General features: G+C 36.7%; 1 protein-coding gene across 2 annotated transcripts in view; it reads right to left on the bottom strand.

Moving 5' to 3' along the window:
• Positions 1-23,402, bottom strand: part of PXDN (peroxidasin) — an 86,723-nt gene that overhangs the window by 40,527 nt on the left and 22,794 nt on the right. Inside the window, exons 2-7 of one of the 2 annotated variants that reach the window (XM_065055986.1) lie at positions 19,486-19,557; positions 17,837-17,908; positions 11,190-11,261; positions 4,012-4,083; positions 3,413-3,484; positions 1,271-1,440 (exon numbers count right to left, since the gene is read on the bottom strand). In XM_065055986.1, coding sequence (XP_064912058.1) covers positions 1,271-1,440; positions 3,413-3,484; positions 4,012-4,083; positions 11,190-11,261; positions 17,837-17,908; positions 19,486-19,557 — 530 coding nt within the window. The remainder of the gene's footprint in view (positions 1-1,270; positions 1,441-3,412; positions 3,485-4,011; positions 4,084-11,189; positions 11,262-17,836; positions 17,909-19,485; positions 19,558-23,402) is intronic. The other variant, XM_065055985.1, reaches the window with a different exon arrangement.

The following is a 23,402-nucleotide window of genomic DNA, read 5'->3' as shown; positions in this document are numbered from 1 at the left end:
GGTAAATAAAAAATTTTCCATACACCTTGTAGAAAAATATTTTTCACAAATGTTTTACCTTAAAATATTTATATGCTTAATCAGGATTAAATCAGGATTAAACACACTTTTCCACATGCAAAAGTGACTGTGGCGTTTCTGGCCTCCTCCATTGTTCCTTAGGACCTTTTAGCAGACTGGAAATGGATTGTGCAAATTTGTATCAGGTTCTAAAGTAGCTGTTTTATTTATTTGAACAGAGGCTCAATTTGCTCAATTTGCTTATGAAGGAAAAACTTGAAAGCAGCAAGCACAAGTGCCATTTAAAATAACTTCCTCTAGATAAGTATCAGTGCCTAACCTGCCTCATACAGAAGAATTTGTCCAGCTTGCTTCCTGCCATTTCCATATTCAGGCTCCTTAGATGTGCAGAGAGCTGGCAGAATGCCATATGAATTATTCTTGCACCAAATTTCCTTTTTACTGTATTTTTCAAGAACTTTGTAGGTGCTTACGGTCACAATTCTCATTATCAGAATTATACCCAACACATAACCAAAAGGACAATTTACTTATTTTATATCTAGCAGGCAAAGGCCCATCACATGATGAGAAACCTTCATCTTGGCTTTGGAGCAAGAGAGGTGCTGGGGCTGAGCCCCAGGACACCCAGAGTGAACAGCCTGAGCACTCCTAGGCTGAAGGAATACAGGTGAACAAAAGGATTTTCATGGAAGTGCTTATCCATTGATCTTTCAGTGGTGTGATTTCAGTGCCAGTGCAGGGCTCACTTTGCAAATATAGCTGAGTAAAAAATAAATCCAGTGACCCAACCCAGATTCCAATAACATAAACGAGAGTTTTAACAATCAGAAATCAGAAGCAATTCTGTATGCTTTTTTTCGTCCCTTTCCCCTGAACAAAAGGGCAAACATTATTAACAGAACACCAAAGACCCTTGTGGGCAATCCTTTTATGATCAAAACTGAAATACAAAAAGGAAAAATAAACTCTTTCACATTTAGTCACATTTAGTTCCTCAATAAATGTCAAACATGGCTGTATTTGTTTTATTAAAGATAAGCTGAGGTGTGGAAGCAACCGGTTCCAGCAGAAGCAGACAAAAACCAAGAAGGAACACAGGAAGTTTTCTGGAAATAACCAATACTGACGAGAAGTGGTCAGTGTTATCCATGAGAACAGAAGAACTAACTCTTAGCAGCAACAACAACAACAAAGTCTGGGTACTTTTTAACACATTAAAGAATCCAGGAGGAAGTGGTAAACCCACCACAATTAAGTTCTTCTGGTGTTATGGTGGCCACTGATCTTCCCTGGATCCTCCGTGGATACTCACAGGTGGCTGCTGCTTGAGCATTACCCGACTCTGCGTACGTCTTCAGCAGCTCCGCCAGCCACAGGATTTCACAGTCACAGTGGAGAGCATTTGAATCCAAACGCCTGCACAAAAAATGAAGCAGCCACAACAGTTTTTAGCAAGCTCTGATTATTTTGCTGAGATCAAAATGGTTCTGCAACCTGGGCAGCACCTTTTTCTGTCAATAGAGACAAGGGGTAATCTGGAACACAGGTGATGGTCACCCACTTATATGCATTCTGGTAGTCTTTATTACAAAAATGCATATTATTTTCACTGCATGGTTTGGACCATGTTCAACATAACAAGCAGCTGAATGTTTCTTTTTTAACCCCAGCATTCAGTGAATAAATCAGGTTTTATTTAGACGTTATATAAACTTTGCTTAAATAAGAAACTTATACACTTTTTTTTCCCATTTAATACTTATTACTGTAGTAACTTGACAGCCAACCTGACATTTTTACAGCTTCCCATTTTGCTGATCAGGCAACTGAGACAAAGACCCACAGTTTTATTTAAGCATTAAGCTCTTGTCGAGTTCAGTGGGTTAGTAACTTTGTAAAACACCTGCCTACTGCAGATAATGAGAACGCATAAATTCTGTTGACTTTCTTTCCAGTAGTGGAGAGCCCTGTTACTACATGGAGCACCACACTTTCTGGTGGAGGGCTCTGTAGGAAAAAAAAATCATTAAATACAGAAATCTGTACAATTAGATGTGTACGTATTTAAACTGGAAATAAAGTTGTGTGGTAAAGAAACCTCAGTTTGGTTTATCTTTGGGAGTAGTAAACATTTTGATCATTTTTTTAATATTTTTTTAACCTCTTGTAAAAATGCCGAAATATTTTTTATTCCCTGCTCTCCTATGAAAAATAGGGAAGACCAAGGAAAACTGGTTTACAAGCTATTGTAACAAATGTTTCCTAGTATATCAGATGTTATTGGTAGAATTTAAATCCGGAACATGAATGTCATGATGTTACCTTTAGGGATAAGCTTTCTCAGGTCAGAAAGTACCAGGACAGTCTAGCTCAGTGTCCTGTTCCAGTAACAGACACTACTAAAACTCCCCTTTACCGAGGCATTATGTAAAGAAGCATCGTTCTCTGTTCACTTGAACTCCACAGGACTTTTAAGAGAGGTATGTGTGCAGCAGCTATTACTGGAAGGTGCATTCACCATCAAAATTTACTGAATTCTGCCTTTCACCCCTAGTTCAAGGAGTGGCTCCACAACTGTTCAAAGCCAGCAGGACCTGCTGTTCCCTTGCCATCTCTGTTCCTGGTGGAGCTGGCGCTGTGACTGCACAGCTCACCCTCCGCAGTCCTCCTGGAAAGGGGAGTGTTAATACCTGACTGCCTGCCTCAAAACAGCAATCTTCAATATTTTAGATAATATTTATGCTAGATCAGTGGACATCCAAATAAGGGATGGAAAACCCTCTGAAATTCATTTTACTATGGCACTCTGATCAATATGTAGTTTTCAAATGCTATTGAGGGACTTAGAAGCCTTTTCTTTTCCACGCGAGTGGCGGTTCAAGAACTGGCTTCTGGAGTGGCTTTTGCAAATAATATATTTATCCTTACACTACTGAGTACCTTTTTATAACTCTGTTTTTGTCATCAGATTAGGACAAGGAAAACAATGAAAAGAAAATACCAAAGTAATAAAATATTGAAAGAGATCATAGAAGGATCATCCAGTAACATATAGAGAAGAGAGGCAAAAAAACCAAACAAATTAAAACAAACCAATGAAGGAGCTGTCTATATTATTTGGTCAACAAAACAAGACCATATGACTACAAATAATTCCAAGACAGGAAAAAAACAAAAGGATTTAGTCAGTCACTGAAGAGTGTAGTATATAAAGCAATGGTCTCTATGTGTGTAAACAACTGGAGCACATCTTAGGAAAAATTATACAGTATTTAAAACAATTACACAATGAAAGGCATTTTCAAGGAAGATAAAATTGCAAGATGAGATACAGTATCATTAGATTATTTAAACTTCCTTTAGTTCAATAATAATTCAATTTACTTACAATCTCTTCATAGATTCTAGGTGACTAAATGTTCCAGGAATCAAATGAGCTATTCTGTTGTTATGCAAAAATCTGTTAAAAAGCAGAGAAATATTCATATGATAATTCAGATTTTGACACATACTCATTTCATTAACTTCTTCTGGAAGTCCTTAAAGTAATTCTACAAAATTTTAAAAAATATATATTTTTCAGCTGCTATTTGGCTGCTATTCTTAAAGTGGTCTCCAAGGTATATTTGGTGTGTCCATAAGGGAAAAAAGAAGTCTTAAAAGGCCAAGTTAATCAAAAGAAGAGAGTTCATAAGCATTCAAATGAGAAACTAAAAAAAAAAGTAATCATATGAATCATCTACTTCTCCATTCATAACACTTATTTTAGGCCAAACAGAGATCACAGCTCACTGCTGCATGCCTATAAGATCAGCCTGACCCAGGCATTCTTGGCAAAGACTACATAGTAGTTACAATAAAAAATGTAGATTAAAAATAATCTGTGGGAATGAGAAAAATATTATTTTTCAGTTTCAAACACTTGACTTAATTCAAACAAAGAAGCAAGCTGACTTCTGAATCTTACCCCAAGATAAACAAACTTACAGCCTTTCAAGTTTTGGAAGATGGGTAAAGGATTCGGGTTCCAACGTTTCTATTTGATTAAAGTGCAGGTACCTGAAAATACGTTAAACAAAAAGAAAAATACTGAAACAGTTTTCTTAACGAAGCTGAAATATTATAAAGCATTTGTTATTGTTTACACACTGTTTACACATCCAAATGGTGATAGTGACATAGTGGCTTGTTTCTGTTATCATCTGAATTCTGTACTTGAATCTGAGAAATACAAGGCATGACAAACAAGAAGGGTTTGCAGACCACTATCTATCTATCTATCTATCTGTCTATCTATCGTGTGTGTGTGTGTTTGTGTGTGTGTGTGTGTGTGTCTGTATATGTATGTGCAAAGGAAATTGTTTGAAACCACCACTTCGGAGATTTTGGAAATACTACTTTGAACCCTCTTTTGTCAAGTCCAGTTTTCATTGGTATGCATACTTGAATAAATATATATAGAAAAAAAAAATACAGGAAAATGTTGCATATTGTTTAGAAAACATTTATAGTTTCCAGAAAAATAACATTTTTAGTGGGCAACTGTTTTCATTGTTATCACATTGAGGGAAAATTTCATAAGGTGTGGAGAAGTAATCTGCTCTGGCCCATTAATTCTGGCATTTAAAGCTATGAACACCCTCAAAAGCCAAAAACATAATAATATAAACCCAAGTTTGATTGAATCACTTTTAGACAAAGGGCTTCTCAGCAACTGGGGCACAATCAAGCACCGCAGCTGTGCTCTGTTTGATGTTCTGTTGATGCTTATGTAAGCTATTAGTATTATACAGCAACAATTTTACACAGCTGTTAATCTTGCAAAACTGAAAAAGTCTAAAATAGTAAGATAATCAACCAGATTATAGATCTGTTATTGCTATGAAAATGGACTGCAGAGGCAGACTTATTTCAGTCTTGACTCCGTTGTGGAAGTATTCCACAATCTTGCAGACGAGAAAACAAGAAGTAATTGATAAGATTTGCACAACGAACTGTGGAAATTATTTATAGACTTTGGATCCTGATCATATCCAAAGCTCCTAAAGTTTCCTACTTGACCTCTGACAATCTCGGGAACATCTGGAGAATGTGCATATATAGAAATCACTGTAAGCTTGAAAATGAAAAAGCCCATCATTTAAAAGCAGAGAAAATCTCAGACTCCCAAATCTCCTGAAAAATCCATCCTTCAGTGTGAAAAGCAAAAGGATGTGGAAACTCCCTTGCAGCAAAACATGGCACGTGCTCTGCTCTGCAAGCTGAGCCGAATGGTCGCCGGGGAGAGAGGAAAGCGGGAACAAGCAGCGATTACGGCAGAGCCCTGGGAGGTGCGAGCAGCGGGAAGCCAGGCACGTGTCTGGCGCTCTCCCAGCTCCCCCGCCGGCCGCACGGCCCCAGCGCCAGCCGGCACACGGTGCCAGGGAGCGATGAATGAGGACCACAGAAAAAGCCAATAAATCAGCACGGATGTGATCAGGCGCATTGGCGTTGTCAAGTCTGCTCAGTGCCAGCGCAACGCGTGGCCACAAATTGCAGTGAGCATAGAGGATGATCCTGTTTGCATAAGGAAACAACTGTGTAGTCATGCTGAGCCTGCCAGTCTTCATCTCCCTTTTGAATCTAAATTAAAAAGACAGACATCTCAGAGGCAGATACTTCCTGCAAGGTTCAACAGGATCACCAGCAGAGAGAAGAGATACCTCAGTCAGGTCCAGCCCTGAGGAAGGACAGGCAGGACAGAGCTGGTGGCTGCCCTGCCAGTGACCAGGCTCTGCTCACCACCTCCCCAGCAGCAGCAGCAGCTGGGAGAGCACAAGGCAAGCTGGGGATCACTGCGGTGAAGGAGGACAAAGGGAAAAAGCAGACACAGCTATAGGGTTTGTTACTTCTGAAGCAGCTTTAATCTTGGAAAAAACTACCTACACTGCTTCTTGTGCAGTCAACAGGTATTTTTCCCTTTTTAACTTTTGTTAATTCTGCTTGCACTTTTATGATTCAAGAGCACCTTGCAAATGCATCTCCTTATCTTCCCAATAAATTTATTTCTTTTACTTCTTTGGTAATGACAAGGCAAGATTTGCAGGTACAAGTAACACCTCTCGCTAGAACAAATGACATTGGCAAAAGCACATCGAGGCACACAACCCCTTCTTCAGGTCCATGGATCAGAGGTGAAATCAACAAAGAAAAAGAAAGGACACCTCTCTCAGACAGCCTAAGTGAAGCAACAGCTCATAACTGCTGTGTAGTATTCAAGACTACTACAATTACAGATGTAAATAATATTTATGTGTCTGAAAACTCATTTTTGCAACCAAATTAATCAGTCTAATTAAAACACTAGTTCTGTTACAAACCTTGCCTTGTTTACAACCTCAAAGCATCACAGATGCAACTACACCAATTCAGGCACTGAAGCACATTTTAACAGTTAACTTCACCTCATCAGAAATCACGTTGCCTAAAGCAGCTCAAAAATCATGAAGTTCAACTGGAAAATACTCTGAACTGCTTCATATGACAAGCTAGTTCAGTTTTGCAGGTGTTTAAATTATGACCTCAAAAAAATTCCTGAGCAAGTTTTCAGGCAATTTATGAACAGAACAAGGTGTTAAATATGTGGAAAAAGCAATTAACAACAACTGCAGTTCTGAAAAAAATAGATACGGAAACAAGATTGCATTGTAAGTCTACAATAAAAAATATAAAATATCCTTGGCTTTACAACCTACACTTTAATCACATTTTATGACCTAGGTTTATCAATCATTTACATTCTTTCCTTCTATGTACCACATTAATGGTTTCTTAAAGGATTTTAATATTGTAATTAATATGATAATTTCTTGGACTAGAAGTTCACTTTAAAAGTAATCATATTCAGGAAATAATCTCATACTGACATGTCTTTATAGACATCTTTTATGTTCAGAATATAAAACACTCTTAAAAATAGTAGTATGATGTAATGAATTTGATATTAAAAAGACTTTCATAACGGAAATTCAAAGAAAAAGCATGCAAGAGTGATTTTCAATACTCTTGTGTCTTCATCTTTTAATTCTGAATTCACTATCAAGGATGAAACAGAAGGAAATACATAAAGGAAAAAAAAAAAAAAGAAAAAACAAAACAAAGCAAAACAAAACAAACCTCCAAACCAAACACACCTAGAGAAAGATAATGATCAAATAAGCATGGTACAGATTTTCTCTTTGTTATTATTAATCTCGGAGGATGAACATTTACAGTAAAATTCAGTCTCACTGGCATTTTTCAGAGCAATAAACTTAAGATTGTATCTTCTGTGGCATAATATTTTTGTAGAGGTTTACTTTTATCATATGTGCCAATATTTTGTTTCTAATAGTATCTCCACACCTTTGGGGAAGTACTTAAAAACCATTAGTTTAGTATCATGCATGAATATGTAAACAGGATGTTGCCATTTTTATTATTTGAAAGAGAATCAACAAACACATTTTTACCACATTTATCAAAGAGCCTTCCCTGCCCAAGGGCATGACAAGAATTAACAGGCTTACACCATGAGGAAAGAGAATTAAATAAGATATTATAGTAATGACACAAAACGTTGGAAGAGGATACTTAAGGAGATTATGGAATCCTCTCTTTAAAGACTTAAAATAAGGCTAGATAAATATCTGTTTCCAGTCGTCTAGGTTTGTTGTCCCTAGTTAGTCTTATTTTAGAATAATAAGGATTTACTTCTCAAGAAATTTTTCATACCTTTTGGGTTTGTTTGTTTAATAATTGATTCTCTTTCATTACTGCTTACTGTAGGTATTTTTAGCAGCACTAAGACTTTAATCAGGCTCCACTGTGTTAAATGTGCATACCTTCTCACATACAGATATGCAAAAATAGGTAACTCTTTGTAATATAAAACTTAAAAAAAAAATCACAGCAACATTTAAGAGGTACTGAAAATTGAATTGAGGGAAATAAAGTGAATATAACAAGCTCCATCACTATATTTAAGATGTTTTTATCTATTACTTTCCCCACAAAATATGTACCTGTGTACACAAACTACAGACAAACTCTAATCATAGTGTATAAAGAACAAAAATAGTATGTTAATATGAAAGTTAAAATACGTAATTAGTATTCCACTAAGATCAAGTAAAGAGATTTCAATAAGTCCACTAGTATTTAGGGATCCTGCTAGTTAAGGACTGCAGAGGACACATTTGGTCCCTGATACATACAGCTCTTACGCTGAGATCTCAAAAAATATAATAGATATTTGGAAGAAAAGCAATGCACACACATCTGGAAATAGACTGCATTTAGAGCTCCATCTTGGGATCCAGATACAGCAAACATGCGACCTCCCAAGCCAAGTATTTGTGACATTTCAGGTGGAATTCAGTTGTCTAAGCTCGGGCACATAGAGGCAGCTTTCGTTGCCTTCTGGCTGCTGCTCTGAAAAAAGGCAAGTTTCCTGTAGATTTGTGTCACCTTTGCCAAACACAAACGTATGTCTTGCAGGTCTAACAGGGTTGAAACTGGTACTAAGTGGCTGTTTTCATCAGCTGACTTTCTACCTTCATACCCTGCCATGACTGAAGGTTTAGGTGACGAAATATGTATGGCTTCAGTGAGTTTAAGCATCTAAAACTATGAAGTTTTTTTCAGAATTTACTCTGGCACAAGTGAGTTTCGAGATCTGATTCAAAGATCTTATTCTCTTGGCAGAAATTTCCAAAGAAAAAGATATTTCTACTACATAAGCAGCTAAGAATTTTGCCACAGGGGTTTAAGAAGGATCCTGCCAGCCACAGTAAATACTGGGTTCTTTCTTCCCTTATACATGCAACAGACTTCAGGAAGGCCTTTGGCACCATATCCCACAGCATTCTCCTGAAAAAGCTGGCAGCTCATGGCCTGGATGGGTGTACTCTGCAATGGATGAAGAACTGGCTGGAGGGCTGGGCCCAAAGATGTGTGGTGAACGGACCCAAATCCAGTTGGCGGCCGGTCACAAGTGGTGTTCCCCAGGGCTCAGTATTGGGGCCAGTTCTGTTTAAACTCTTTATCAATGATCTGGATGAGGGGATTGAGTGCACCCTCAGTAAGTTTACAGACAACACCACATTGGGTGGGAATGCTGATCTGCTGGAGGGCAGGAAGGCCATACTGAGGGATCTAGACCGGCTGGATCGTTGGGCTGAGGCCAGTTGTATGAGGTTTAACAAGGCCAAGTGCTGCGTTCTGCACTTGGGTCACAACAACCCCAGGCAGCGCTACAGGCTCAGGGAAGAGTGGCTGGAAAGCTGCCTGTCAGAGAGGAATCTGGGGGTGTTGATTAACACGCAGCTGAATATGAGCCAGCAGTGTGCCCAGGTGGCCAAAAAGGCCAACAGCATCCTGGCTTGTATCAGGAATAGTGTGGCCAGCAGAACTAGAGAAGTGATTGTGCCACTGTACCCAGTGCTGGTGAGGCCACACCTTGAATCCTGTGTTCAGTATTGGGCCCCTCATCATAAGAAAAACATTGAAGTACTAGAGAGAGTTCAGAGGAGGACGACAAAACTGGTGAGGAGTCTGGAACACAAGTCTGATGAGGAGTTGTTGAGGGAGCTGGGGCTGTTTAGCCTGGAGAACAGTAGGCCGAGGGGAGACCTTATTGTGTTCTACAACTACCTGAAAGGAGGTTGTAGCATGGAGGGTGTTGGTCTGTTCTCCCAAGTAGCAAGTAATAGACAAGAGGAAATGGCCTCCAGTTGTGCCAAGGGAGGTTCAGATTGGATATTGGGAAAAAATTCTTCACAGAAAGGGTCGTGAAGCACTGGAACAGGCTGCCCAGGTCAATGGTGGAGTCACCATCCCTGGAGGTGTTTTAAAGGCATTTAGATGAGGTTCTTAGGGACATGGTTTAGTGGTAGAGTTTGGTTAGGTTAAGTTATGGTTGGATTCAATGATCCCGAGGACTCTTCCAACCGAAATGATTCTATGATTCTTATATGCTTCAGTAATCATTTCTAGAGTAGGAAGAAGAGGAAGAGGAAGGCATTAAGGAAACAAATGACATATTTATATATGTTCTATAATTATTGCTCTTGGTTTGTGTAGAAGCTCTTTCTTCCGAAGGTTCCATTGCCCTCTAAAATGAGATTGTATCATTTTGTACCCTTACGAAGTGTCCTTTTATTTCAGATACACACTGTGTCCACTAATATCCACTAGAGGTTTATAGTAACAAGGAAACTGGTACATGTCATAGAAAATTTGTAATACACTGGTAACTGTTAGAAGTTTCAACATCTATGTTTGTCCTAGAAGATTTTCAACCCCCAAAATGTATGTGCTACAAAACTCATTGGTCTAGTGCTATTATTTGGCAGCCAAGCTGTGAAACAGTCACGCATTTATAGCTCTTTCTGTTTTTCTAACCATTACCACAATGAACGCATAGCAATGCTTTCTGATTATAAAACAAAATATAGTTAAACTTCATTGAATCACTACAAGCAGTTTTTGTCATGGTAATGACTGCATTTTTCATTCTTCTTCAACAGCCATTATTCTTCAGTTAAGATACAGCAAAAGGAGTGTGATTTTAATCAATCTTTCTAGAAGACTTTACTGAAACATCTATATTACAATCAATCAACTTTCATACTTTTTAAACGTATGTATAGGGCAATGATTAATGCATATCAGTAATAGTAAGGTTTTAATTTTTAAATCTCTTCTTGATTTAAAATACAACAAAACTGGATTGAACTTCAAGAAACTAATTCAGCTTTAGTTATGCCATTACAAAACAAAGCAACTGCCGCAATCAAAGGAATTGCAATGTTATAAAACCTACAGAAATGAAATAAGAATCTCTCTCTAAGCAATACACATCAGTTTTCAACATTTTGCACAATAGCACTTCATCAAAGCTATGTAATAATGTATAGGGACACTGGGAGTGCAAATCACAAACAAAAGACAAACACGGACATGAGGAATTTGACACAGAGATTGGTTTTGGTTTTCCACATGCAAGTGATTGTGGGGCTCTCTGCCTAACAACCCAGGGCGTGCAGCCATGCAGAGCATGCAGGCAGGAGGTACGGAGCAAGGCGTGCACTTTCCTCTGCAGGGGAACCATGGAGATGACAGCACAGAAGAGAAAAGGCACTTACAGTTGTTCTAGAGAGGCAAGTCCTTTAAATGCTTGCCTGTCAATTGACTGGATTTCATTCTTGTACAAATAGCTGAAACAAGAAACAATCAGTAATATTAGTACACAAACAAGAGCTACATGAAGGTGGAAAAGAAGAATTAAGTTGACACATGAAGACAGCTTTTCAACTACATATTAGAAAAAATATACAAAACAAAAATGAAACATGTACACATAAAAATACTTTGTCATTGAGATTTCATCCCAAATATTTGCCAGGAAAGGCAAAAGTCTGGGGCATTGTAGGCTCTGAGGTTGTCACCTGGATGGTTTGGGCTTCCCAGTGCTCGCTGTTTCTACTTACTGTTTCTTTGCCCCTCAGTTTCTTGATGGGCTTGCCAAAAGCCAAAATAAATTCATTTTAATGGGACAGAATTGCATCAGAAGTGACACGTTGGGGATGCCATTGGCCTCTTACTTTCTTTAAAATATCTTATGTGGATACTGGAACAAGTATCCAAACTATGACAGAATTGGTCTTTTTAGTGGACTTGGAGAGCAAGTAGTAAGAATTTCTATAACTCTGCCTGTGTCACCTTTTGAAAATTTACAAAAAAACACAAGTTAGAATATTGGCATTGCATACATAAAACAGCATTGTATATTTGTTTTATCACTGTGTAGAATATGGACATTAGGTCCCCGTTGATACTCTATAATATAAATAGAATAAACACATGCAGAGTACCAGTATGTTCACCTGTGCTGTCTTACCATTTCTACACAATAAAAATAAAACAGGATGGAACACTGTAGGTAATAAAGTTCATCATGCTTTACATATAAGGATGTTTTAGTGAGAGGGTGTTGCAGAAATTACTGATTACTGTAGTTTCTGCAGGGAGGCAGCAAATAAAAATATGTCGGAGTTCAAAGTCAGCCACTCTTTTTGTGTTAGGTTAGGAACAGCTTCACAGTAAGAACTTTCTAACAATTAATGACAAATGGTTTGAAACTCAGTTAATCAGGCATGGATTCTATGAAAAAGGGATGAAGAGACTTCGGACCACAAATGACTATTAGCAGGCATTTTATTAGTAGTGGGTTTGGCTTTTCTATTATTACAGTTTTCAGTAACTTACTGGAAATATAGCAAAGTTCTTTTGATGCAACAGATTAAATAGTGGCTCTGCTGGAACTCATGGTGGTTTTCACATTGACTTGAAAAAGGGCAACATTTCACAATAGGGCCTAATAAGGAAAAAAGTGGTAGACATCTGATGTTCACCTCATGATAACTTTGGGAGACAATATGAAGTAGTAATTTTCCTTTGAGTCTAAATTTAGTTTTACAGTGTATTGCTTGCTGAGAACCCAATACATGAATCTCATATGAGGCTCAAATGTGCTTAATTAATATAGACATCTGAGTGAAAAGCAGAGTTCTTCCAATAATAGAATAACTAATAAGCAAAAATCCGCAAGTTTCTTTAAATGCTCAAAACTCTGAACAAATTAAACTTGAAAAAAAAAACAGTGTCATGTGAAATGAGTGTAAAAACTTTTAAAATCATTTAAAATAGAGAGAATGTGTATATCACACTTATTTTGGATGTGGAATTAATCTATTTGCAAAAAACATCATTTCACGGGTATTCAAATATTTGTTTTGACTCAGATTTACCAACTCATTTGAGGATCATAGTCATTCCAATTTTGTCTCTCCTTAATTTTAATCTGTGTGATATCAGATTTCTATCTTATTTTCCAGTGATAGTTTCAAATACACCATTTCTTCTCACTCCTTAGAAAATTTCAAAGACTGAACAGCCAAAGTGTTATTTACCTTTCTTAATACACTCCACTTGGCTGTTCAGAAATTCCTCTTATTTCTCTGAGTGTTGTATGTCTGCTCAGACCAGTGAACCTGAATGGGCTACGATGCTTTTAATAATTAGCGTCAGTTAAGTATCTCTTGTGAGTATGTGAAAAATTTTATTCAAGCAGTTTGAATTAATCAAATTAAAGAAAAAAAAAAAAAAAAAGTTTTACCAGAATCACTGATGCAACTTTTATTTACTCTCTGCAGACAAAGTAAGGCAGAGTGAAGAACAACAGTGGGTTAGAGGCAGACCTGGATAATTACTTTGTAGTTTTACAGACTTTTACCACCATACTGCAGGGAAGGGAGTAGCCTTCCACGTCCACTTTTGAAGCTCTTACCAAGCCACTGTGGTAGGACCTCATTTGGGATTGAACTTTAAACCACAAGTTTTTCCATGTTGATCAGAAAACCCTCAAGCTGCAGGACACTCAGCTGACCTCAGTCCATCCTGTCCCCCCTCCACAGAGAAATCTCAGCCACCCCAAGGGTACAAAAAGGTATGTCCTGTGATAGATGGTTAACCACATTTCCATTTAGTCGTGTAGATGTTTTCTTGAGGATATTAACAGAAAGATAAAAAATTATATGCTTGCCTAATGAAGGAGACAACAGAATACAAAATACAACTAAGTAGCGCCCATTGAAAATACTTATGTCTTTCTAAAATGCTACTGTGCCTAACAAGTGAAACTGCACTAAAACAAATCAAAACACACAACTCAACATTTATCCCAGTTACATTAGCAGAAAACTGATTTAAAGTATAATTAAGGACAAAGTACTTTATAATTTGATTTACCTAAAAGCTTTATTACAGAACAGAACTGTTAGAGTTTTTGAAAGGATGAATACACAATGGATTAAGATGTGTCTTCTGGCAATTACTACTAACTGTTTTTATAAGAGTTTAAAAAAAAAAAACAACCCTCTTTCCAGAAATGCAAGGAAGGCTGCTAGAAACCAGAGGTACTGGTCCTACACTTGGGAAATGAACAAAAAGTAGGTAAACAGTTATCGGAAAATTAGAAAAGAATAAGTTTATGTTTAAAAGTTTGACAGATACCCTAGGAGGATAATTCTAGGGTTTTATGGACTATATTGCAAGTCATGTGATTTAAGGAAAGCAAGATCCAGATATGTCTGTTTGGAACAGGAGAAAAAAAGATGTTCGAAATAGTGGTATTATCATGCAGTGTAGAGTAAATAAAGCAAATAAATATAGCAAAGAGATGTATATAGAGACATAAAAGAGACAGCGTGTGGAATCAGCAACATGAATTGCAAAGAAATAAGATCCAGAATCACAGGAGGTATTCAAAGGAAAAAGTCACATGACCGTGACAGCAATGGCGGTCGAAGGCACAGAAGGAAACGTGACCTAGTCCCATTTCTAGAGGGTGAGGTGAGCAACTTCGCACTTTGGCAACTTACAGCATATCTTCTGCCATTATTACTTCATTCGCCAAATGCTAAACAAATCTCCCATGTTACTTTTTAGTACTTCCAGAAAATATACATTTAATACATTCTTAATTTCCATTTATCATTTGCTTATTGCACTGTTGCCATGTGTGATTCCTCACCTCTCTGTTTCTTACTAAGTGAACATGTCTCAGTGTTGTTGCCAAAGTCATTTTCATTCCCCATTTTTATTTCCTTCACTTTCTTGACACTCACTTCTAGTTTACTGCTCTGTAAATCAAGCATGTTCTCTTTATCTGGAAAGCTCTTTGTAATCACTTATCTATATTTTATGTCTTTCCATATACCTGCCCTAAATTCTTTCCTTTTAACTTAACCTCATTGTTTCCACTGCTGATTCCAAAACTTCTAATATCCTACACGTTAAAACTGTGTGTCTCTTCCTTCAGTTCCCAATTATCTTCTGTCTCAGAGAATAAACTGTTGACTTTCGGGATTGGGAAGGATTATCCCACCAAGTTTCCACAAATGTGCCCGCAACTATATTACACAGTTGGGAAGCTTTTCTTTCTCATCTTTCTGTACTACCACCTCTAGTTAGTAAACTCAGTAACTCACAGGATGTCAATTAAATATATTCAGTGTACCATATACATCATGGATACATACACCTTGTATCAGGAGCAACAAATTACAGACAAGTTAACAATTATTTTGCTCATACGACAACAACTTTTAAAGTTTATTTCAGACAAGACTGTTTCTATAATCCTTTGCAGAGAGGGAATGTAAGGCAAAAAACATTATACGGAATCACTGAAGTGCAGAAAGAAATAATATTATGAATGAGGTTCAAGCCACTAATGCCTTTTTGATCCTTATTAAAGAACCCTATTACCGCCACTAAGATATATGAAATAAGAAAGACAGGCAGAAAAGGAGAAATAAAAAGTATCCTCTTGGTTTCATAGCAAAACAATAGTAATTACATCTATTTCTTTCCAACTTTTACAATGATATTTTTAATGCAAAGGAATTGGAGAAAATATTACTCTGTCAAAATTTGTTGTCAAGACAAACAATTCTGAAAACATATACAAATGATAGACCTCTAATTTGGATTTCAGAAACAAACAGTACAAAGAAGCACTTGAAATTCCCAGGACTTTTTTTGGCCTTGATGGAAAAACCTTTGTTTAGAAGATGGAAAACTCCAGCAGAGATACAAAAATGGGCCTTAACATCTGTCTCTCAGACTTTTAAAAATATATTTTTATACGTATTTATATAATTACATTTACTAATAGTTATATATGTTATGTTACTATATAGTTATATTTCACTAAATCAAAGCCACTGAGAAATGAGAGGTTTTCTAAAATTACTCAGTGAATTATACATTTTCAGAACCACCTGCAATCTAGTACTTCAGTTTTCATAAGAACACAACAACAGGGACTAATGATCTCATTTTCTAAAACAGGATAATACAAGTTAGATTTGCAAATATCCACAGGATCAGGCCATTCAAAGGCTCCAATATTTCATATGATTTGGTTATATAACATTGAATTCTGAACAATATTTTTGACTGTTAATAAATAACACAATTTTCATCCTCCTAATTTCTACTTTGGTTCATTCTATTGGGAAAAAGTAGTCCATTCAGTTTCCTTTGTTCCATTGAATATACTTAGCATGTACTTACTTGGCTAACATTTTCACAGCTGAACTGTATTTATCGGGTACATTTGAGTCTTCTGTATCAATATCTGACCAGTACCAGTATTTTTATAATGTTGAGGCTATACAGTTCAAGGCTGAACATTTATATCACCATTGAAATAGGTAAAAAGATCTTAAGGTTTATTTTTGCAAAATAGGGGATAATGGCTTTAAAGAAGAGCTCTCTGCAGTTGAATGCATTACCACAATGAACTTTATATCCAGATTTTCCAGAGAACAAGAAGAACGAAAGGATCTTCCTCTCAACAGTATATCTATATGTGTATATATAGATATATCTAAACTTCACTACATGTATATGAAAACAAACAACACATAGTTCAGTTATCTCTTTTCACTCTTCTATTGAACTGAATGGAGTCCATAGATGAGTTTTATCTCAGGTTTACTACAGCTAGCCAAAGACAAGCATGCCAAAATAAAGAACTAATAAGAACCAAGTAGTATTTCTGCAGAATTGCTGACTATGGAAGGAAGCTTAGCCATCCTGAATTAGTAGACCTTACGTACTCCACTACCAGATCCACCATACAAACACACATTGTAACAAACACAATCATCATGGACTTTAATAATTCATTGGGGATAGTCTGTTCAGTATTCTTTTTCCTCTAGTTCAATAGAGTTTAAACAATACACATAAAAATGAGACCATGAAATGTAATCAAACACAGTGGGGAAAACTAGGTAATGCATCTGCACAGACTTATGGGATTTTTATTTTCCTCCCTTCTCCAACATCCTTAGAGATACTGAGGCAGCATTCTTGAAAACCAGATGGAAAAAATAAGCTTCTAAATTGTTTTCAAAACAATGAAATCTCAAGGGGACCATTTTTTTCTTTACTGCCCTCAAGCAATGATCAATACTCCAAGACAGTAGAGTTAAACTCTTCTATGTGACACCACACGAGCTGGACTCAAGAGACTAGAGCTGAGAATCCGTGACGACTTACTATTCAACTAAAGTATTTTTTGCAGATAAAAATAACATTTTTAATGTTTTCTGTTTCTTCAGATAATGAATACATTTGGTATGTTTGTTAAAAATGGGAGGAGATATTCTTAAAGTATACAAGTTGCCTGAAGACACAGACCTTATGGTTGTACAGGTACTCTTCTATTTTGACTTTGACTTGATTTTTCTCTTACTATTTTATACTGAATCCACTGAGCAATTTATGAGTATTGTAAAAGATTATGTAAGCTACAAGTTTCTGTAAACATCAATCCTGGATTAGCTGCTTTTAAAACACTTTTCAAAACATAAACTTAAATAGTATTTGTGTGATGGTCTCAGTGAACCTTTAAAGAAGTAATCTCCTAAACCTCTAACCATATGCCATTTTAGATTATCTTTAAATTGCATATACTAAAAAGCAATTAGTAAGACCTTTAAAATCTACTGCCTAAAGATATCAGTCTTATATTGGCAAATCTCAAATCATCTACTTTTAGAAACAAAGATCTATAGTTGTCCCCACCTCATAAATTCATTTCACGTATTTTTCAAAGCAGTTTATCTGCTGAGATAGTGAATCAGATTAAAACACCTTCCTGTTGAAGAAGTTCAGTTACATATTGATACAAAAAAATCGCATTCATTTAACTTACAGATATTTCAGATTTTCAAGGTCTTCAAATGCCCCACTAGGTATTCTTTTGATTTGATTGTTGTTTAGAAGCCTGTGAAAAGAAATAAACAGCTGTTTATTTTAACATACTTGAACAGTAGATAAAAAAAAAAGCATAATAGTAGGTGTAAATGTAGCAGAAAATTTAGTAACAAAAAAAAAAGCTTTTGCCCTAGCAGTAATTGTTAGAAGAAAAAAAAAAAAAAAGTGATGTGCCACTACTACTCAGGAGAAAACTAAAATAATTAGACAAAAAAAACCCCAAGCTAAAAACTGGAATTATGTGGCTTTTTGTGGGTATCTGAAATGAAGATGAAGCAAAAATAATCCTCGTCCCAAGTCTACACAGGCGGTTGAAATTAATAAAATTGACTAACCAAGATTTGTCATTAACAGGTGCATTAAAATGACTTTTCTTAGATGTTTCTTGGTGGTATTGTGTGTACTGGGCACTTTACATCATACAGGAACACAACTATCTGTATTTACCGATTTGCCCTCATCTGTCATGCAATGGTTTTATGAAGAGAATGGAATCCAGACTTAGTGAATCTTGTCTTTAATTGGACTTGCGGATCTTGGATCAGTGATTTGAACAGTTAAAACGTGAGGCTGGATTCTGACAGAAACTGCGATTTGAAACTGGGGATCAACTGCCAACACAGGTTGGGTGACTGGGAGTAGGGATAGCTAGTAAAAATGTCTTGGTAGCACAGATTTGGACAATATACTTTTTGGGGAAAGTCACATCATTTCTTCTGGTGTGAACATACACTACAAGATGCCTCGATACATTTTTTGTTATGTTCATGCAAGATAAATCGATAGTAACAGCCCCAAGCTCACTGGTATCGTATTCTATTTCAGTTCATACACTACTTGTGTTCTAGAAAACAGTCAAATTTGCAATTGTAAATTATGTACACTTAAAAGTATGAACAAGTGCCCCTTGTAATTCCTCCTCATGTCTGCTAATGTAGTAAAGAAACATACACGCATCTGTTCAAAAGTTGATGTTTGAAGGAATGACAAAGGACATACTCTTATAAGTTAAAACAATAATACACATACTATTGGTAATATGGGTTTGTAAAAGTCTTTTAGAAAACAATGACTTCTCTTCACAAATCTATACATTAATAGAGACATCTGTAAAAGGAAGCTCAGTAGGAACGAAACCATTTAACTTCTGGCAGTCTTGTTGAGCACATTAGAATAGCACAGTTCAAAACATGACAGTTTGTCAAATATTTTGTAACTGCAACACATTTGCACATTTGAGCCTTTGAACAGCTTTGACATTACTCTGTTTTATTATGTGATATCCCACCAAAGTAATTTTGCACAATTTGGAAAAAAACATATAGTAAAGGTCTGTATTTTTTTGTATTTCCAATTAAAGAATTCTACTAGAACATTAGGACTTAAATAATTTCCTTTTTTATTCTAATAGACACATACCTGGTTTTGCTTTCATTGCTTTGTGCCTAAACCTCAGTCTCTCACCTGTGTTAAAACTGAAATGTGTGAGACTACTTACCTGTGAAAAGTGAGCAAATCTGGCACATTACCAAATGAATCTTATTAAATCAAAAGAGGAAAGCACCTCAGGGTTGATAAAGAACTTACAGTGTGTTCAGGTTTTTAAGCCGTCTAAACTCTCCAGGCTGGATTTCTTTAATCCTATTAAATCTTAGGTCTCTGTAGAATAAAGAAAAATAATCATGTTATTAAAAAAAAAAAAAATGAATCAACGTATTTTTTCATTTGAAGAACTGAACTAAGTATGAGTCTTTTGTGATCACCATGACCAGTCTCTGTCCATAAACTACAGCTTTTAACCAAAGGAGAAAGCAAAACAAATCCAGACCCTGCTTTGACAAGTTTAAGCAGAGGACTGATCAAACCCAGCCTCAGCAGTCAATGCTGAAGGTTGTGCCTAAGTTGGACACGTGGTGATGAAGGATGTTCTCTTCCACAGTGAAGCATCTTGTAACTGGATGTTGAATTGTATTTCACTAAATTAAACTGTCTTTGTATTTTAAAAGTTGCTTGTAAATAATACAGTGAAACAGATACAGAAAAACTGGGATCAGAAAAAAATTCAGAGAACAAGAGATGGCTTTCAAGACTTATACGCCACTTCATTCTTGTGTTTTGGGTAAGGGGGCTTAAATGCCTTATGTTGGCCTGCATTTAAAACTGTACATCCAGCTGCAAGAAGCTATTGATTTTCTTATTTAATTTTATTTTGTCTTAATTTTTGATATGTTTTTAACATAATCAATTTGCTGTTATATCCATAGCTTAATGAGAACTGGTCCCCTGAGAGGGAAACTCTGATTTCCCAAGCAAGGTGCTGCAGAGCAAGCAGGGACAGGGAGGAGATGGCAGCAGCACACAGGTGTGGGGAAACACTGTGGCTGTGCCACTCTCAAATCTCTCTCCTGATGAAAGAAGTAGGACTTTACCATCTCTGCCCACCTCCTTCCCTTGCCTGGCTCCAAAACAAAACAAACCCAAACCAAACCAAACAAAAAGTAACAATTTTCTGCCTGATTAGCAAACTGAAAGAGCTTCCTGGGAGGTCACACAGGTGAGAGAGGGACTGTGAGGAAAGACTGGGACCAGGGGAAAGGAAGGTGGGCAGCAGATCTGGCCTCTTTCCTAAGAGCAGACCAAGGGCACCAGGACATTATAGGCTCTGGCAAGAGAACAGGAGGGAAGCAAACAGAAAGTAAGTGAAATCTGAAAGACATTTACTGCACTTGTCCTTCCTAGAACACACTTATCAATTGCTTCCAAAGAGTAGGACAGAAACTTGTCTTACCTTCAATCTCAGCACCAAAACTAGTCCTAATAAAACCACAAATATGCAATGCATTTTAACAGGTAATATGTCATCAAAAAGTCTCTCTGGCATTTGGCACTTAGTCAAAGGAAATATACAAAAGCAGAGAAAAAGTCAGCTGCATACTAATCCCATAGAACACCAGTGACTGAGACTGTAGGTAATGGCAGGTGTAGTTGCCTCAAGTCTTTTGCGAAGTCTGTACTTCCACATCATTCCTCCTGAATTGGCCCATGAGGGCTTGTTCAGCTCTGGATAATGGCCTCAGAAGGACTTTTTCTCCCTAAGTGTTTTAGAATGTGGCCTACTATTCATTGTAAGGAAAGGGTTAGAGATGGTTTTGTTTGCATTACACTCCACCAAAATATTTGACCAGTGACTGGAATTAACTAGGGATGCAAACTGCTATCCCTTATTTAGATGTGTAAACTGCCTGTAGACATGAGACAGACCCCTTGCTCAACTCCCAGCTGAAGTAAGGACTTCCAGATTTAGAGAAACAAATTGTCACACTGTGAATTTGCTCTTTACAAAAGCACCTTCTTTAGTCGCAGCTAAACAGCATCATGTTTTGTTCATCACACACACAAGAAATGCTCACTTACGACACATGAAACACCCATGTCCTTGGTGAGAAAGCGATGCTGTCTACAAGCCACTGAATCTGAGGTGCTGAGATTTTCTAAACAAGCATTGAATGTCATAGCCTGCATTGAGAGAAGATACAGCAGATCCCTCTGTGAGCATCACTGGACAAGACATTCCACTTCACTGAGAGCTTTTTGTAGATTTTCTGAAAGTTTACTGTGTTTAAAGCAAGCATTTTAATTTTGATTAAAGTGATCAAAAGTGCAAAAATCCAATATTCATTAATGAAATATGGAAAACTGAGTATTTTTCAAAAGCCTCAAAATACCATTACAGCTAGCAATATTTAGCTCCTAAACAACACAGGACTGCTCAAATTGTTGTTTGTTTGTTTGTTTAAGTTCCACAATTAAAAATAAAACTTTACCCAAAGTGGGCATAGACAGAATGCAGAATGTCTTTTTAGAACAAAAAGAATATACATTCATCCATATGAAAAGCAAGCTCATTCTCTATAGTGAAGCAGAGCTGATAAATATGTAACTTTGATGAATGCAATGAAGGAGCCAGTGCTCTGAGTCAGCATCAAAATGAGCGTTTGTCAAATCCATTCCACAGTAACTCACACGGATAACTAGGGATTGCAACACCAATCAAAATCATTTATATTATTTACTATTGCTGCAGATAGTGATATTTTATCCCAGCTCCTCACTCTATTTCCCTTCCTATATGAAGTTGTTAAGACTTACATCATGTTTGAAACGTGACCCATTTGTGTTCATTTTGCATAGAGGTATTAAAAAAGAGCTGTAAAAAAACACAGCACACAAATTTTCTCCAGAGCCCAGTGCATTTGATATTTGTAAGTAAAATGTTTCATAGAAAGTTATGATGACAAAAATACATATTTAGAACACTTAGTTATATGTTTTGTTTCAAGTTAGTACTACAATTACATTAAAATTGGAGAAAAAACAATGTTAATCTTACTAAAATGTAGGATTGCGATTTTGGTACATTCCTTCAAAGGGGAGCTCTTTCTTCAAAGGAAGTAACATTTTTAAGCGTTAACTTGAAGTTTTTTCAGCAATTTTTAAGTACAAAATCCCACAAAATAAAGAATGAGGCAAATCACAAATGCTACTCAAAGAACATGCAGCTATTTTTTTCTCTAAATTGATATAATTATACTTCATAAGGTATTTCTTGTACACAGAAGATAGAAGTTAAGCCATAACCACTGTAGATTCCTCAAGAAGAAATTCTGTCAAGCTGTCTTAACGTCTTTATATAACAGGATAATAAGTCAAGTAGATAAAGAAAATAGAGTATACATTGCACACATTAGTTTAAGGGTTTTGACACAGGCCATTCACATAAACAAACCAGAGAAGTACAGTTTAGAGGAAATTTCTGTAAACCAAGTGTTCAACTGATAGGGAAAAAGAGGATAAGCAAAGACTAGTCATTGAACTGAAATGCTATATCAATAGAACTGGGCAGAAATCTCCCATAAGTTATTAAATATTTTTAAGACAAGCTTGGTAAAAAGAAAAAAATAAACTCATTAAGTTTGCAGATGTTGGCAAATTTTGAGTGGCTGCAAATACTCTGGAAGATGTTTGAAATTAGAAACGAGCCTGAAGTTATAAATCCCTGAGAAGTGGAAATAATTAACTGAACGGCAATGAGAAAGGGAAGAATCAGACAGCCACCAGTTTTTTCAAAGCAAATTAAAGTCTCCGTAAATGATTACATATTTCTCAGGCTTGAAATGTCATTCTCATTCTCCTCTGGTACAGACCTCATGTCCAGCTTATGAGAACTGACCACATTCCAGGGGACAGGAGAAGGGCTCAGAACACATAACAGCAACTGGAGCTCAGGGAAACATGCCCTCGGAGAGTGGACAGCAGGAGCAAGGCCTGTGTTAGGCTGAATAACGAGTAAGGATAGCTCTGGTAGCCCATTACAATCCAGATCCTCAGAGATTTTTGTGTTGCTTAAATAATGTGTGGCTAATCAGCATGATGAGGTTTCTTGTCTGCTTTTTTTCAGAGTAGATCCTGCCCAACCACACTGCCACATGACTTCTTACTCACAA

Source organism: Columba livia, chromosome 3 (genome assembly GCF_036013475.1).
Source record: "Columba livia isolate bColLiv1 breed racing homer chromosome 3, bColLiv1.pat.W.v2, whole genome shotgun sequence".
Taxonomy (NCBI): domain Eukaryota; kingdom Metazoa; phylum Chordata; class Aves; order Columbiformes; family Columbidae; genus Columba; species Columba livia.
This window is presented reverse-complemented; position numbering and strand designations above follow the sequence as displayed.